At 40.6% G+C, this 15,404-nt stretch overlaps 1 protein-coding gene across 5 annotated transcripts in view; it reads right to left on the reverse strand.

Annotated features, from left to right (window-relative positions):
• Positions 1-3,269: 3,269 nt before the first annotated feature.
• Positions 3,270-15,404, reverse strand: part of B3GALT1 (beta-1,3-galactosyltransferase 1) — a 153,795-nt gene continuing 141,660 nt past the window's right edge. For all 5 annotated transcript variants that reach the window (XM_020874696.2, XM_020874699.2, XM_070476101.1 and 2 more), the window contains one exon: positions 3,270-8,200. In XM_020874696.2, coding sequence (XP_020730355.1) covers positions 6,991-7,971 — 981 coding nt within the window. In that variant the 5' untranslated portion in view covers positions 7,972-8,200 and the 3' untranslated portion in view covers positions 3,270-6,990. The remainder of the gene's footprint in view (positions 8,201-15,404) is intronic.

Genomic DNA, 15,404 nt, shown 5'->3' on the forward strand with positions numbered 1-15,404 from the left:
ACTGAATTAAATGCAAATCTCATGTAAAACAGAAATTTGCAAATAGATCGGTGATAGACACAGGGTAGAGAAGGCTACTGATTACAAAGAGCTGTGAGAGAACTTAGTGGGTAAGTAATGGAACTGTCCTGTATCTTGATTATGATAGTCGTTACTGGAATATATGCAGTTATAACTCATATATGCATATATAAGTATAAGCATATATAAATCAAAATTTATAGAACTGTATACTTTAAAAAGTCAAGTATGTAAATTATATACTTCCCCCACAATAAGAATGTGGGGGAAGTTCCAATCTGAAAATAAATTTAAAAATTAAAATAATGACATCGTGTGGCATAGGACATGGGTGGGCATGGTCGTATATGTTCTTACCTGTGAGAGGCAGCTATATTAAGAACATGGTCCTGAGAGCCAGAGGACCTGAGTTCACCCTGGAAATTATAAAAGTCTGTTGTCTCAGCTTCCTAACCTGTCAGCTGAGCCAGCATCTACCTCATGGGGGTTATTGTTAGGAATAAACAATAACAAAGATAATGACAAAACAGGAATGGGAACTGAAAATTTAAAGCTTTGCAATAGGAGAACGTCTCTAATGTTTTCTTTTTCCTCACCTCATGCTTGGTGGGGTCATCCTTGTCTCTGCTGAAAAATAGTCTTCATCACAAAACCCCCACACGTAAGTCTGCCCAGCCTGCCATATCCGGCAGCCACTGCTGAGGAAATGCTCTGGAATAAACCTCAGAGAGAGAATAAATCACCTCTCATGCCATGCTCCCTCCAGGTGAGGACTGAGGTCATTGCAAAAGGCATAACAAATAGTCAACATAATGTACCAAACTAATAGATTCTATAAGGAAAACTAAATGGAAAATTTTTCTTGAGCGCTAGGCACCTCTGGCTGAAGAGACAGTGGAGCCTGTGTTATTATAGATGCAGTTGAATCAATAATGCTTTTTCATTCATTTCTTTTTCATTTCACAAAAAAGCCTCTTTTAACCAAAGAGGTAAGGAGATATTATCGAGGGCAATTTTTCATGCTCACCGTGGATTATACTCTGAGATACCTCACTTTTCTAAATAGCCTCATTTCTGTTTTTTCCTTTCTTTCAAAGATGTATTCAATTCTCTTCCAGCAGCATGAATTCATCTGGAAAGCTATGACAATCAATTAAGTAAATGAGAAAATAGAATGCTTGTAATTATGATAATCGAGCTATATGAAACCCATCCTCTTAGGTCTACTACCCACACATCTTTAAGCAATATATTAATTAAGCTTTGATAATTGTTACAATTAGAATCAAGCTCTTATCAGTTTTAAAAATCACTTTGAGAAAAATGAAATATTTTAAAAAATACATGCAGCTGTCGGTTTTTAATGCAATTCATTATTACGATTCCATTGTCATTTCCCTGGCTGCATGGAGACAGTCCCAGGATGCTTTACTGATGAGACTTTTCATTGACAAGTGGAGGAATTTCATATGTTGCACCTTTTTCAGATGTTTTTCTCTTTCTCTAAGTCAGAGGTTGGCAAACTTTTCCTGTAAAGAGCCAGATAATAAATATTTTAAGCTTTGTAGACCACGAGGCAAAATTGAAGATACAGGAAAGTACTTATATAACAAGCAACAATTTTTTTCAGTTTGTGTATTGATGGTTTGAAAACATAATAAAATAACGATCAAGTATATTTTAAATATTTTTTGCAATACCCATCTACTAACGAGAAAAATGGAAATCTTCCTGTTGAGATATTTTGCTTAGTTGGGGTTCAATGTTAGTTTCTCCTATTGATGAGTCATTGCAAATGATCACTGTGAATCCATTCTTAGCCAGCTGTGGTTCAGAGTGTAGCTTGCCAATCTCTACTCCTGATCAATGTTCTCAACTTTAGGGTGCAAGAGAATCACCTAAAGGGCTTATTAAAATGTAATGCTGAGACACACCCCCACTTTTCTGGAGGAGCTCAAGAATTGGCATCTCTAACAAATTCTCATTTGTCACTGATGCTCCCAGTCTGAGACCATACTTTCAGAGCACTGCTCTTGATGTTGGTCCTTGTAAAAAGTCACATTGATTCCACATGTATTTGTTAATATATGGTATTTGTTTTTCTGACTTCACTCTGTGTGACAGATTCTAGGTCTATCTACATCACTACACATGATCCAATTTCATTCCTTTTTATGGCTGAGTAATATTTCACTGTATATATGTACCGCTATTTGCAGGGCAGGAATAGAGACACAAATGTAGAGAATGGACATGGGGACACAGAGTGGGAAGAGGTGGGGGGATGAATTGAGAAAGTAGCACTGACACGTATGTATACGTGTGTATATATATTACCATGTGTGAAGTAGCTAGCGAGTGAGAAGCTGCCGTGAAGCACAGGAAGCTCAGCTTGGTGCTCTGTGATGACCTGCAGAGGTGGGAGGGAGGTTCAAGAGGAAAGACATGTATGTACACATACAGCTGAGTTACTTTGTTGTATAGCAGAAACTAACACAGCACTGGGAAGCAATTATACTCCAATTATAAAATTTTTTAAAAGTCATATTGAATACAAGTCTTATTTCATGTTTTTATGTTCTACTCACATCTCAACTCACCTGGTAGACTTTACCTTTTGAACTTTGGGGTGCAGGTTAGTAGATCCAAAGTTTAATGTCAATTAAAAAGTGAAGACCTATTTGGCTAGATCAGATTGATAATAAAAAGGAAATTTTACCTCTTAAAGAGCTATTAGTCTCTGGCTTGCAATGTCAGGTATCAGCAATCAGCATCTACTTGTTAGCTGTAAAGAATGCCTGACTAGTATTTTTCCAGTCTCATCAAACTTTTAAAAGAGTATGCAATATTCCAAAGGATACATGTGTGTGAAATGTAAGGATGACACTTAAGCCTTGGATTTGACATGTCCTGATTCACTGCACATTATCAACATAATGCTCTTTGGATTCAAATTTGTTGGCATGTTCAACCATTACAATTTAACACAGAGACTTATGTGATGCTGCCAAGGGGCAAGGAGGATAGTAGTTTCCTAAATCCTGCAGTAGTCCATAGTCTACTAAACCAAGCCATCTCTCAGTTGACTATCAAGTTGCTATGGGCTCTTGTGCACAAGCTCCAAGTGATTTGAACTGTCACTGATTTTGAGGTTGTGAGGAAGGTTAACAAGACAACAGGACATCAGCTAATTCCAGTAATCACATCTCGCCAAAGAGATTCTTTCAGAAAAGAAGCCAAGTGGAAAGTATGTTCTGCTTCTGTTTATTTGTCCCAATGGTCTAAAAAAATCAGCTTTATGGAACCATAATCTTCCTCATGACAGATGGGCTTAGACATTAGCATCGTGCTTTCAATCAACAGTTTACATTTCATAAGGAAGGTGAAGAAACTGAATGTAAAGACATTTTCAGCATCTATTTTTCAGTTTTATAACACTGATACAAAAAATAGTATTCTGATTAGCAGCTTGATTGGCAACCCATGTAACCCTAAGTTGTACTACAAAACTGGAGAGTGCACTTTTACAGACAATTACATTTGGTGAAACAGTATGTACAATTTTGACAAATAAATACATAAATACAATCATTCATATATAACGACATACCTAAATATCAATTATCATCAACAAGCGTTTCTAGTAAATTACTTCTTTCATTCACAAGTTACTTTGTTGCTTATAAAAACTATCTTCACCTTTACAGAAGAAATGACATAATCAATTCCCCTCTAAACCCACAAATTAGGAAAGGTAGAAAATGAATCCCAGATGTTTTATGGAAATATTTCAGTCTTTTAATAGAAGAGATTTGATTGAAAAAACTCCTTCCTTAGCTTCTCTGTAAAGAGTTTCTTTTCCCCATGTCATGTCACACAAAGGGGTTTTGTTCTTCTGAATTTGCTTCAAATTGAAAATGATCTTCATTTTTTGATTTTGGTTTTTTAAAAATACAATAATATATATTAAAACTGACATTTGCTCCAATATAAGAAGACACAAAGCCACGCAAACTAGCCACCAAAGACAGATTTTTTTTCCCCCAAAATAAAATTTTAAATGAAAATTTAAGAGTATAGACATGAAGTATTGATATCTTTTGTTATCTGGTATATAATGAACAAAACAAGTAGGGGGACAGTCAGAAGGTTTTCCTAAAATTGTCTGAATTGACTTCTGGTAAAATGCTGTCTGAAACACTATTTTATGTCAAAGAAATAATAAGTTTAAAAATGGCTTAACAAATCACTGATTTGTTAACTAATCCTGATTTGGCCAGTGTCATAAAATTAGCAAAAGTAGAAAATTAGAGCTTTTTCCTGATCACTTGATTTAAACATTTTTGGAACATTTAAAAAACAAAGGGCAAACATGCTTTAGGCTATTGAAACTGGACAAATGACTTTGCCTCACCAAGTTCCATGCAGAAGGAAATGTACATAGCAAGCAGATTCTAGCAATACATACAGCTGGGAAGAAGAAAAAAAAATGCCTTTAAAAATATATACATATGCTTTTTGATGAATATTTACATGTTTGTCACATGGGTACTACTTAGCATAAAAAAGTTAGGAAATAGTTCTTTAAGACATGATTCTCGATTTTTGCTCCTTTTCAAGACTAGGGCTCTATTCATAATGTACTCACACACACTTATAAAGTGATCCACAGATGTATACATATGATGTTTATAATGTGCAGTTTCTTAACGCTGAAGATGGCTCAACTGAACATAAGGTAAATGCAAGACATTGGTATAAGACTGGGCCTTGGTTCAATTACACGATGGACAGGCCAACTAACTTCAAAGTTGTGAGACTTTTCCAGTGATTGGAACTCACAGCTGTCGAGAGTTGGGGGTTTAAGGGTGGCTTGCCTTGTGCTGATCCATCTTTCTCCAGGCTACCTAACATTATTTTCTAATCAAACTCAGTGGTCCTGCTGACTTGAGATGAAGATGTATTAAGGGACAGGAAGGTCTGTCTCCTATTAGGTTCTCTTGGGCTGGAGATGAGAGATTCAGTGTTTTCAAGAAATAAGCCATGATTTCCATTTGTACATTTCATCTGCATATTTGCTAGCAACTCCTAGAGGGGCTTGCAAAGGGCAGGTTAAAAAAAAATGTATACTCTTTCAGTTGTGGAGCTTTCTTTGAATGGAAGCAAACAGAAGCTTTTTAATGAAAGCTGGAAATGTGCAATGTGTGGGCTTGCTGAGTGTCTATTCTTCTGCCAGAGGTGGACTACCTCTGTCAGGCTTCAAAGATCTTGCTGAGAATTCAGACCAAATGTTTCCTGAGATCTAAGTGGATGTGATACATTTTGCAAAGCGTGTGCTTCACTGACTGTAATGTACCCCCAGCCAGAGACTCCTCCCTAAAGAAAGGCAGCTGCCTTTCCTGTCAGCACCCTGGGATATCAAGGCAATGCACTGAAGTAATAACTTATTCATTGAAACCAGAAGAAATGACAGAGAAATCGAAGTCTTCCCAAACACCTAACATATTCAATGAAAAGTCAGTCTTAGAAGAATCAGGTGCACTAATAGTTATATTTGATCTGTATTTTGGCAGATATTATATTATGATGATGTTACTACTAGTGATGACCATCATGGCAATTATGTAGTTATTTTAACATTTAGCATAATACATGATACACTGCTTTAGGTAGCACCTTTAAAACTAAGGATCCCAAAATATTTAGCAAATGCAATTTGCTCTCACAGCACCTGTGAGGTAGGTGTTTTTTCCAGCTGTTTTATAAATGAGCATATCGAAGCACAGCAAAGTGAGGATGCAGGCTTACATGATTCATATGATGGCAGCCACAGAACCTGAACTCAAGCTTCCCCACCCTTCCTTCCCATAATCCTCAATCACAGAGCTTCCAGAATACCCCTGAACAGCATTACTGTTAGAGATACTTGATGCATCGAATGTTAAAGAGACTGCATCTATCAACAGTAGACCTAAATCCTTCAGTAACATTGCTCCCTCCTCAAATATTTTTTCATGAGCTTTGCAAATGTACAGAAGGGGCATTTGACACCAGTGCTAAGCTCATGTTAATTATAATGCACATATAAATTTGTATTTTTTCCTCCATGTCATTTACCATCCTTCTGGCCTCCTACCGACTTATTTCTACACATGTGCCTGTCTGAGCCAGAAACGGAAAAAGGTATTTAGTGACATTGTATGGAGGGAAGCAGGTGAAATTACATTTGGCAAAGTCTCCTTGGAGGCACCAGGTAATGTTTGTTCTGAAAAAGCAAAAAAAAAAATCTCCTGTTTATTTTTTAAGTAGCATTTTATATACATTCCACCTGCTGACCAGGTTTAATACTTGGATGAGCAAGAAGAGTTGTCTTCCAAACAGAGAGAATAGTTGACTCTCAAGTATAAATTTCCATTTACTTAACTGCAGCCTCCCTGCCAGTACTAAGTTCATTTCTTGGTGGAACTGGAAATACTGTACACATTCCATGGCAATATATGTAAAAATTCAATGTAACATCACACGCAGTATGAATCATCACATCCAGCGAGTCTCCCTGACTGCACTGCTTCTGAACTGTTTTTGATAAAGTGTTATTTACTTATTTACTTTTGCAGAGAGAATATGAAGACATTACCATGAGTTCCAGTTTCCCAGAACCAGATTTTTTTTTTTTATATCTCAGACACAAGGTATGTAAATCCTAGCCTTTGTTAGGAAGTTGCTTTTTGAGATAAATGCAGTACCTTAAGACCTGAGAATGAAATCTGGCCTTGTAAACCCATGTATTATTTCTATGAGCAGAGCTTAACTGGCGATTCAAAAAAGGAACTAGGATTGGGAAGAAAAATACTTTTTATAAAACCCCTACACCAGTTCGTTTCCCTTGGTGACACCTGTAAAATACCTACACCCTAAGCCTCATCTCTTAAAAAAGAAAAGAAAGACATATTTACATTGGTAAAAATCCTAACATCTGAGATGTTTCTTGCTCGACATGTCATTCCAGATTCTGTGCATTTCCTCTGGAGAGATCTGATGCACGGTGATCACTCGGCGGTACCTACACAAACTGTAGGCCATTTTCCAGTGATTGAAGCCACTGTTCTGGAAAGGATGGATGCCCAGCTTTCGAAGACACAGTCCCACATACACATCCTCCAGGTGAAGCAGCCTGGTGTGGAGTGAGGTCTTGTAAATGAGCTCAGCCACATCCGCTGAAAAGATATAGCCGGTCCCCGAGCAGAAGGGTGGGTAGTTGCTGTCAGGGTACAAATCCCTGGGCATATACCACTTACTGCGGACATCTCGGATGGGCCCTCCATTGATGACATAGCCAGTAAAATACCTTCTTCGTGGCTTGGTGGAGGGTTTTAATAGTTTGTAAATAAGGTTGTCCATGTTGACAAAAATGTCACTGTCTGTTTTCATGACATATTTGGCTTTCGAACAAAAAGTGGCCACCCATCTCATCCCCATCAAGGTTTTGAGGGTAAGGTTATGGTAGGAATCTATGAAGTCCTCCACGATGATGTCGTGAAAGATTTGGCTCTCTTGCTCCACCATCTGGTTGAGAACAGGATCGGCGTTCTTGCCCAGGAGGAACAGGGTGGCTATCTTGATCCCTTTGAAGTTGTTCTCGTCCCCCCAGGTCTCTCGGATCGCCTGGCGGGCATCGAACTCTTTATGGGTGGTGCTGATGAGGATTACGAGGAAAGGAATGTTTTTCTCACATTTGTTGGGCTCATTTATCAGAAATTCAAAAGAATGGGGGTTTATAGGTCGAGTTCTTATGTTGCCAAAGGTGAAGTTTTTCCTTGCAACTGTCAGATGACTGAATGGCTTGGAGCCAGTGTAGGAGGAAGTCGGACGAGTCACACTCAAGTACCAGAGAGCGCTGGCCCAGCACACCACGGTCAAAACGTATAAACAGGAGACCTTCGAAGCCATCGTCTTGAGAGCACGTCTATTCCCAATACTGAAGAGGATGCCTTCTTGGCATTAGTTTCTTTTCGTTTGGCAAAGGTTGCATATTACTAGGAAATTTTAAAGTTTGACAGATCAGCTTGAGTGCAGGACTGTCCATGGGTCTCCGTGGCTGTCTGGCATCTCTATATTCAGTCTACTTTCCTCCAAACCTGAAGCAAGGGTCCATGCCTCATCAATCTTCCTCTTAACTCTGCAAAATCAATAAAGTACAGTTGTCATTCAGATTTATTTAGTCATTTCACATCCTCAGATAAACATAGTGAGACTGTAAGAATGACCCGTGCTGATCAAAATAAACATAGGCATGCATTTCCATCAGTACTGAAAGCTTCCTGACACAAGCGTTCTACCTTTCTTTCCTTGATGGAAGGTGTTTATGGATATTCATACCTCTGTGGTATTAGTAAATATACTATAGATTATAAACTAAAGATGAACGTGAAGGAAACTGAATATTCATAATTTTCATAAAAGATTCCCTCTTCACAAAGAAGAAGATTTCTTTGCAGTTAAATACTTTTTGATGATAAAGTCTTCTTCCAACCAGCAAAGTCTCACAAACAGTCTCATATTTTCTCAAGTCTAAGTTATTGTTTATTTGACTCTGATGAAGTAATAAATCTGATGAGGTTAATCTCAACATCTCCTTGCTTTCTCTAGCCCCATTCTTGAAAATGCATCAATTGCCACAGGAAAATCTCTGCTGATATTATCTCCTTTGCCTTTTAGAAGTCATTCCCAACTTTTCCTCACTTTCCCCTTACTTTGGGTCTCACAATTATTACTTCCTCATTCTCAGTTTTCCATGACACTTTATGAGGAGAATATCGTTACTCCTCATGCATGGAGACCATGGCCCTGATGCCTTCCAGACAGTCAGCAACATTCACTTTGGAGCTGATCTAAATGGTACCGCTTTTTGTGGTTTTCAGCATTTCACCCTTATGTCTCCTTGGTGAAATTATACTGTCTCCTTGGTAATTCTTTTTACTTAGTTACACTTGCCTATAAACACGGTGGGAGTATCGTAAGAGAGAACATGGAAACTGGGGGCCACAAATTCAGTGGAGATGTGGCAGAACTCTTTAACTGGTGTTCAAATTAAAACGTTGCCTTTCAGAAGCCTAATCCCTTCTAGACCTTCAGCTGCTATCAAATCAGTTATAAATGTGTGCCAGGTACAACATCCATTCATGTAAATAATCATCTCTTCCTTCTTGGTTAGAGCAAAATGTGTCTTGGAAGACACAGCAAATAATGGAAATCAGTTTCACCAAAGTCTGCTTCAAAGAAAACTATGCTCCTCTTTTTTTTTTCCGGTAAGCGGCCTGAGCTGACCCTTGAAAATGGTGCGCTATTCACTCGACCCAGAAACCCCCACAAAATCATGCAAATCAAGAGGTTCAAATCTTCGTGTTCACTTTAAGAACACTCATGAGACTGCCCAGGCCATAAAGGGTATGCATATCCGAAAAGCCACCAAGTATCTGAAGGATGTCACTTTAAAGAAGCAATGTGTGCCATTCCGTCGTTACAATGGTGGAGTTGGTAGGTGTGCACAGGCCAAACAGTGGGGCTGGACGCAGGGTTGGTGGCCCAAAAAGAGTGCTGAATTTTTACTACACATACTTAAAAATGCAGGGAGTAATGCTGAACTTAAGGGCTTAGATGTAGATTCTCTGGTCATTGAGCACATCCAAGTGAACAAAGCCCCCAAGATGCGGCGCAGGACTTACAGAGCTCACGGTCGGATCAACCCCTACATGAGCTCTCCCGGCCACATTGAGATGATCCTTACTGAAAAAGAACAGATTGTTCCTAAACCAGAAGAGGAGGTTGCACAGAAGAAAAAGATATCCCAGAAGAAACTGAAGAAACAAAAGCTTATGGCCTGGGAATAAATACCGCAGAAAATAAATGCAAATAAAAGTAAAAAAAAAAAAAGAAAAGAAAACTATGCTGTTAGATGTATATAGACTGTATTGAAAGAATTTAACTGGGATTATAGACTGAAAATCATTTTCCAAGCACAATAGTGATAATGAAATGAAAAGACCTGATGAGCAACAGTGGAGGTAATACACACCTTCTTGTCTAAGCCAAGTGCTGCTGTGAGTATATGATACATACGAAGCCAGCAATAACTCAGTGTAGTTATGGTTCTAACTAAATGACTATCAGAATGGCTTCAAGCAGCATGACTCCAGGCACAGTCAAGCCTCCATCCAACCCATATTAAGCATTCTGTAAACATAGGCTGCAGTATCCCTGGCCTTCTGGAGGGAATTTCTGCTCTAAGGTGATAAAAAAGGGTGAGAAGTACAACAAGTTTTGAAACTTTAAGCAGTGAGTCAAAGGAAGTGAGAGAAATCAGCAATAGAGAATTTAGTAAAGCACTTCTCACCTTGGGATATACAGACATTGCCTCCATTTGAATGCCACAGGGATGTGAGTGAGTCTCAAGACGGGACTAGAAACCAAACTTTCTCCACCATTGTCCTAGCCTAGGATCTGATTCTTAAGAGCCTATCTTTATCAACATATATGATGATATAAGCCCTTGTCACCTTTCATACTTTTCTACTAAACTGTGAGCCACCTATCACTGAGTGTTAAGGGACTACCCAAAAGCATCAACTGGAAGAGGCTTCTATCCAGTCCTCTTCTGGGGTCACTAATCAAGCTATCAGTGGAGGGGTGGGTTAAGAATGGGGTGTGTGACATGCTGGAGAAACAGACATAGAACCCAAGCGCCACCTCCAGGAACTCATAATCCAGGAGGAAAGACTTCAAGTCAATGACTAGAACAGTGGGATAAACATTTTCATCATAAGGCTAATGGAGTACATAGGACAGCTGGGCTGATGGACAGGGCCTGGGAGACCTAGGGATGGCCCTGCAGACTGTGCAGAGTTCTGCTGCAAAGGGCACCATTCTCCTTATACTGCAAAATGAATCCTGCTCCTCCACCGGCTCCCAGAGTTTAACAAAGAGGTTGCCTTGGGAACAATGGCATGGAAAACTCAGAAAAGCTATCCAGGCTGAATCTTTAAGGACATCTAGGAATTATCTGGATGAGGGTTGGGCATTTTAGGCAGAGGGAAGAGCATATGCCAAGTCAAAAAATGAGCGAGCCTGTCATGTGCCAGGACTGTGAAGCAAGAGGACACGGAGATGGAGGTGGTACTTACGGAGACAGGCAGGGGGCAGATGGTGAGTGGCACTTGGAGACTGTTCTGAACTGAGTAGCTGGTTACCCACCTTTGCAGTCTAAAGGGTGTAAGGGAGGGTTTTTACCTTCCCCAAATCCTGTGCACTGATTTTCAAGAGCAATCCATTCCTCCATATAAAGGATATCTATCTCCCATAGTTCTATGCCCCAGAAGAAAACGTGAAAATTCATTTTTATCTGGTAACTTTCTGGTAAGATTTTCTAGCAGAAGAGACTCCATAAATACAGGGACCTGAGCAATTTAAAAAGAGCTAACAGAGGGAGAAACAGAAGAGGAATAGGTGAGAGCATGAAGCGAGTACATGTATTTACAAACATTTTCATAGAAGAACGAGCATTCTTCCCTATTCAGCTAACAAACATGACACCACTGCTATTGTAGGTCTCATTTTAAATGTATACAGTGCACCAGGGGTCTCTCTGGTGGCTTCTCAAGATGGTAAAGAATCTGCCCGCAATGTGGGAGACCTGGGTTTGATTCCTGGGTCAGGAAGATCCCCTGGAGAAGGGAACAGCTACCCACTCCAGTATTCTTGCCTGGAGAATTCCATAGACGGAGGAGCCAGGGGGTTGCAAAGAGGCAGACTCGACTCAGCAACTAACAATTTCACTTACTTTGGTCTTCCCTGGTAGCTCAGCCTGCAGTGTAGGAGACCCCAGTTTGATTCCTCAGTCAGGTAGATCCCCTGGAGAAGTTAGGCTATCCACTTCAGTATTCGTGGGCTTCCCTGCTGGCTCAGATGGTAAAGAATCCACCTGCCATGCGGGAGACCCGGGTTCAATCCCTGGGTTGGGAAGATCCCCTGGAGGAGGGCATGACAACCCACTCCAGTATTCTTGCCTGGAGAATCCAATGGTCAGAGGAGCCTGGTGGGCTACAGTCCAGAGGGTTGCAAAGAGCTGGACATGACTGAGCGACCAAGCACAGATCACACTGCAGCAGGCACGGTGCTATGTGCTGTATCTGATGCCATGGATTCCATAGAGCTTCGTTCCTCACAGGGTTCCAAGAGAGGTATTTTCTCCATTTTACAGATGAGAGTATAGCAACTCAGAGAGACTAAGTAGCTTGTTCAAGACCACACTCAGGTGAGGGACCAGGTAAATAGTCTCCCCCAGCTTCCTAAGGCCTGTTAGGACTACAGGCAAATTCCTTGGCATGGGAAAGCCCAGGGTAGAAAGGAGCATCTCAGGCTGCTGTCCTCCCAGAGACACAGGTTTATTTTCTTAGATGTGTGCCCACCGCTTGAATTTTCTTTTAAGTTCATTTTGGTTTGCTACATACCATACCACATCAGTTCTGTGGGGATCCCTGATCAACCAAAAAATGCTGATTTGCAAAGAGCAGATTAAAGGTGAAGATGTTGGGGGTAGGGGTACCAGCTGTAGATGTTGAAGAGGTTCAGAAACACTGTAGTTTCTTTTCTCTGAAGTCCTGCAAAATACACTCACACTGAAAGAATCACTCTTTCTATTGACTGTTTTTTTTTTTTTTTTCCAGACAAGAACAGAAGTAGGCACAGTGCTACATCTCGGCCCCCCATAAAAGAGAGGCTTTGAAATGGGAAAAGAAACCAGCCAGAATCTAAGGAGTAGCCAAGGATACTATGGACCCACAGCAAAGGGTGCCCAAAAATGTCCTTTTTGCTCACAACCAAACAGATTTCCCAGGTGGTCAAGCAAGCACAGAGGTATGCCTCTGGACCAGAAATAGTAATATAAGTAAAGAGAGGAGAGAGTAGCCTGGTGCACTGAACTCTAAAGGGTAATTTCCTGTATGTTGGATGAAGTTGTTGGTAACGGGCCAGATGCTCTTGTTTTACTCCTTGAGTAACCTGCCCTGTGGTTTTCTGTGTCTCAGTGGCCTTGGGTATAAAATAAGGGCAAAAATAGCATCTGCTTTACTTCCAAATCCATTATAGGTATTGAATTTCTGGGGAGAGAATGCTATGCAAGCAGATGATACTAGGATACAAACAACATGTTCCAATGGGGCGAGGGGATTCTGTCAGTCCATGGGTTCAGGATTTATGATCCAGGCACAAGTTTTGATTGAGTCTTCTAAATACATAGGATTGCTGTCAGTTTTTTCCTTTAGTGACTACACTGTATGGATTTTCCTGCTAGAGAACTCTATTTTCTTTCTGGAAAACTCAAGGTTGAAAGTCCACTGAAAAGTTAAGAAAATTCATCAGCTTAACAGTTCTGGGGAGGGAGTGAGTGGCACACAGCAGAATCCTCCAGAGAGTTCCTTCAGTTTTACAAAATTGAAACAAAACAAAACAAATCCCTGTTTAACAGACACCTTAATGTATCAGTAAAATAGAAAGTGGCACATATAATATTTATTACTCCTTTTAAGCATCCCTTCCTCGTGGCTCAGATGGTAAAGAATCTGCCTGCAATGCAGGAGACCTGGATTCAATCCCTGGGTCGGGAAGACCCCCTGGAGAAGGGAACAGCCATCCACTCCAGTATTCTTGCCTGGAAAATCCCATGGATAGAGGAGCCTGGTGGGCTACAGTCCATGGGGTCACAAAGAGTTGGACATGACTGAGAGACTAACACACCCTACAAGGACTGACAACACATTAACGTGTCATCCATTAAATGCAAATCCCTCCATGTAGAGACATTTAACTAGAATATTTAAAAGATTCCCACCCACCCCCACCCCAGGGCCTTTCTGTATCACAGGTTACCTTCATTCATAGAATTTCTGTAACCATCCACCTTCACGTTTTAGGAAGTTAATGGGGCAGAGTTTTCCATTTGAGAGGTACATGTTTCTCCTAGAAATTGCACCTTGGATAGTCTGTTATTTTGAATAACTTATTTTTTTAAGTCCCTGAATTTGTGAAAAGTTCTGTTGTATAGCCAGAGGTCAGTCCTAATAACAAGTGGGTAGTGTCCCTTGGGTGACCTATGCATAGTTTGGGTGCCAAGTTCATGTTCTCCATCATAGTTCAAGCAGGCACAGGTCAACTCTGACTTCCTAAAGCTCAGTTACCACTGGGTTGGCTTCACAATTATTTAAGCTGCCCTACACCCACGGGTAAAGGGGCCCCAGCAAATGGCCTACTTCCATGTTCTCTGTCTTAAGGAATATAATAGCTCCTTCACTGGCTCAGCAGAGATGCACTGAACACCTGCTGATGCCAGGCACTGTTTTCTAAGACGGTAAGATGGATGGAGAGCTTACTTTCTAGGAGAGGAAGGCAGATATTAAACACATGATAGATGAAGGAAAAAATACATTCAGATAGAGATACATGCTGTGATACAAATAAAGTGAAGCGATGGGGGATGGAGATTGAGCCGAGCTGGAAGGGCATGGGGCTACTTTAGTTAAATTGGTCCGTCTCTAAGAGGGGGGACACTGGAGTTGAGAATAGAAGGTCTCAAGTATTTCTGATTTAGTTCTTGAGTCTTTTACTAAGTTTTTGTTTCTTTGCTGGGCTCTTTGGGATAAATGCTTTCTTAGGAGCATCTTTTTGGTTTTTGACCTCTGCCCTTCTCTTGGTTTTGGGGTTTTCTTGGCTTCATGCTTCTCACCTATGGCCTTTCCACACACTCTTGCAAATGTCCTACATGCTAGAAATGTAGCTTAGCTACTGTGTTCATTGGCCAGGGATTCTGTGACTAAGAAACACAGAGTGGGAACTTAAATGAGGTAAGTTTATTGCTTCACAGTCCTAAAGGCTGGAAGTCTGAACAGATGTTGGCTGGGTTCACTTCTTCCAAGGGCTCTGAGGGAAAATCTGTCCCATGCCTTTCTCCTAGCTTTGGGCACACTGTTGGCCATCTTCGGTAAACCAGGGTTGTAAATGCATCACCCAGATCTTTGCCTTCATCTTCCCTTGGCATTCTGCTTGTTTGTGTCTCTGTCCAAATTTCTCCTTTTTATAAGGACTATCTGTGCTCATACTCAGTCGTGCCCTGCTCTTTGCAACCCTTTGGACTGTAGCCCACCAGGCTCCTCTGTCCATGAAATTTTCCAGGCAAGGATACTGGAGTGGGTTGGCGTTTCCTCCTGCAGGGGATCTTCCTGACCCAGGGATTGAACCTGTGTCTCCTGCATTGCAGGCGGATTCTTTACCCGCTGAGACATCGGGGAAGCCCCTTTATAAGGACACTAGTCATATTAAATTAGGGCTCACCC

The sequence above is a fragment of the Odocoileus virginianus genome, chromosome 13, assembly GCF_023699985.2.
Source record: "Odocoileus virginianus isolate 20LAN1187 ecotype Illinois chromosome 13, Ovbor_1.2, whole genome shotgun sequence".
Classification (NCBI taxonomy): domain Eukaryota; kingdom Metazoa; phylum Chordata; class Mammalia; order Artiodactyla; family Cervidae; genus Odocoileus; species Odocoileus virginianus.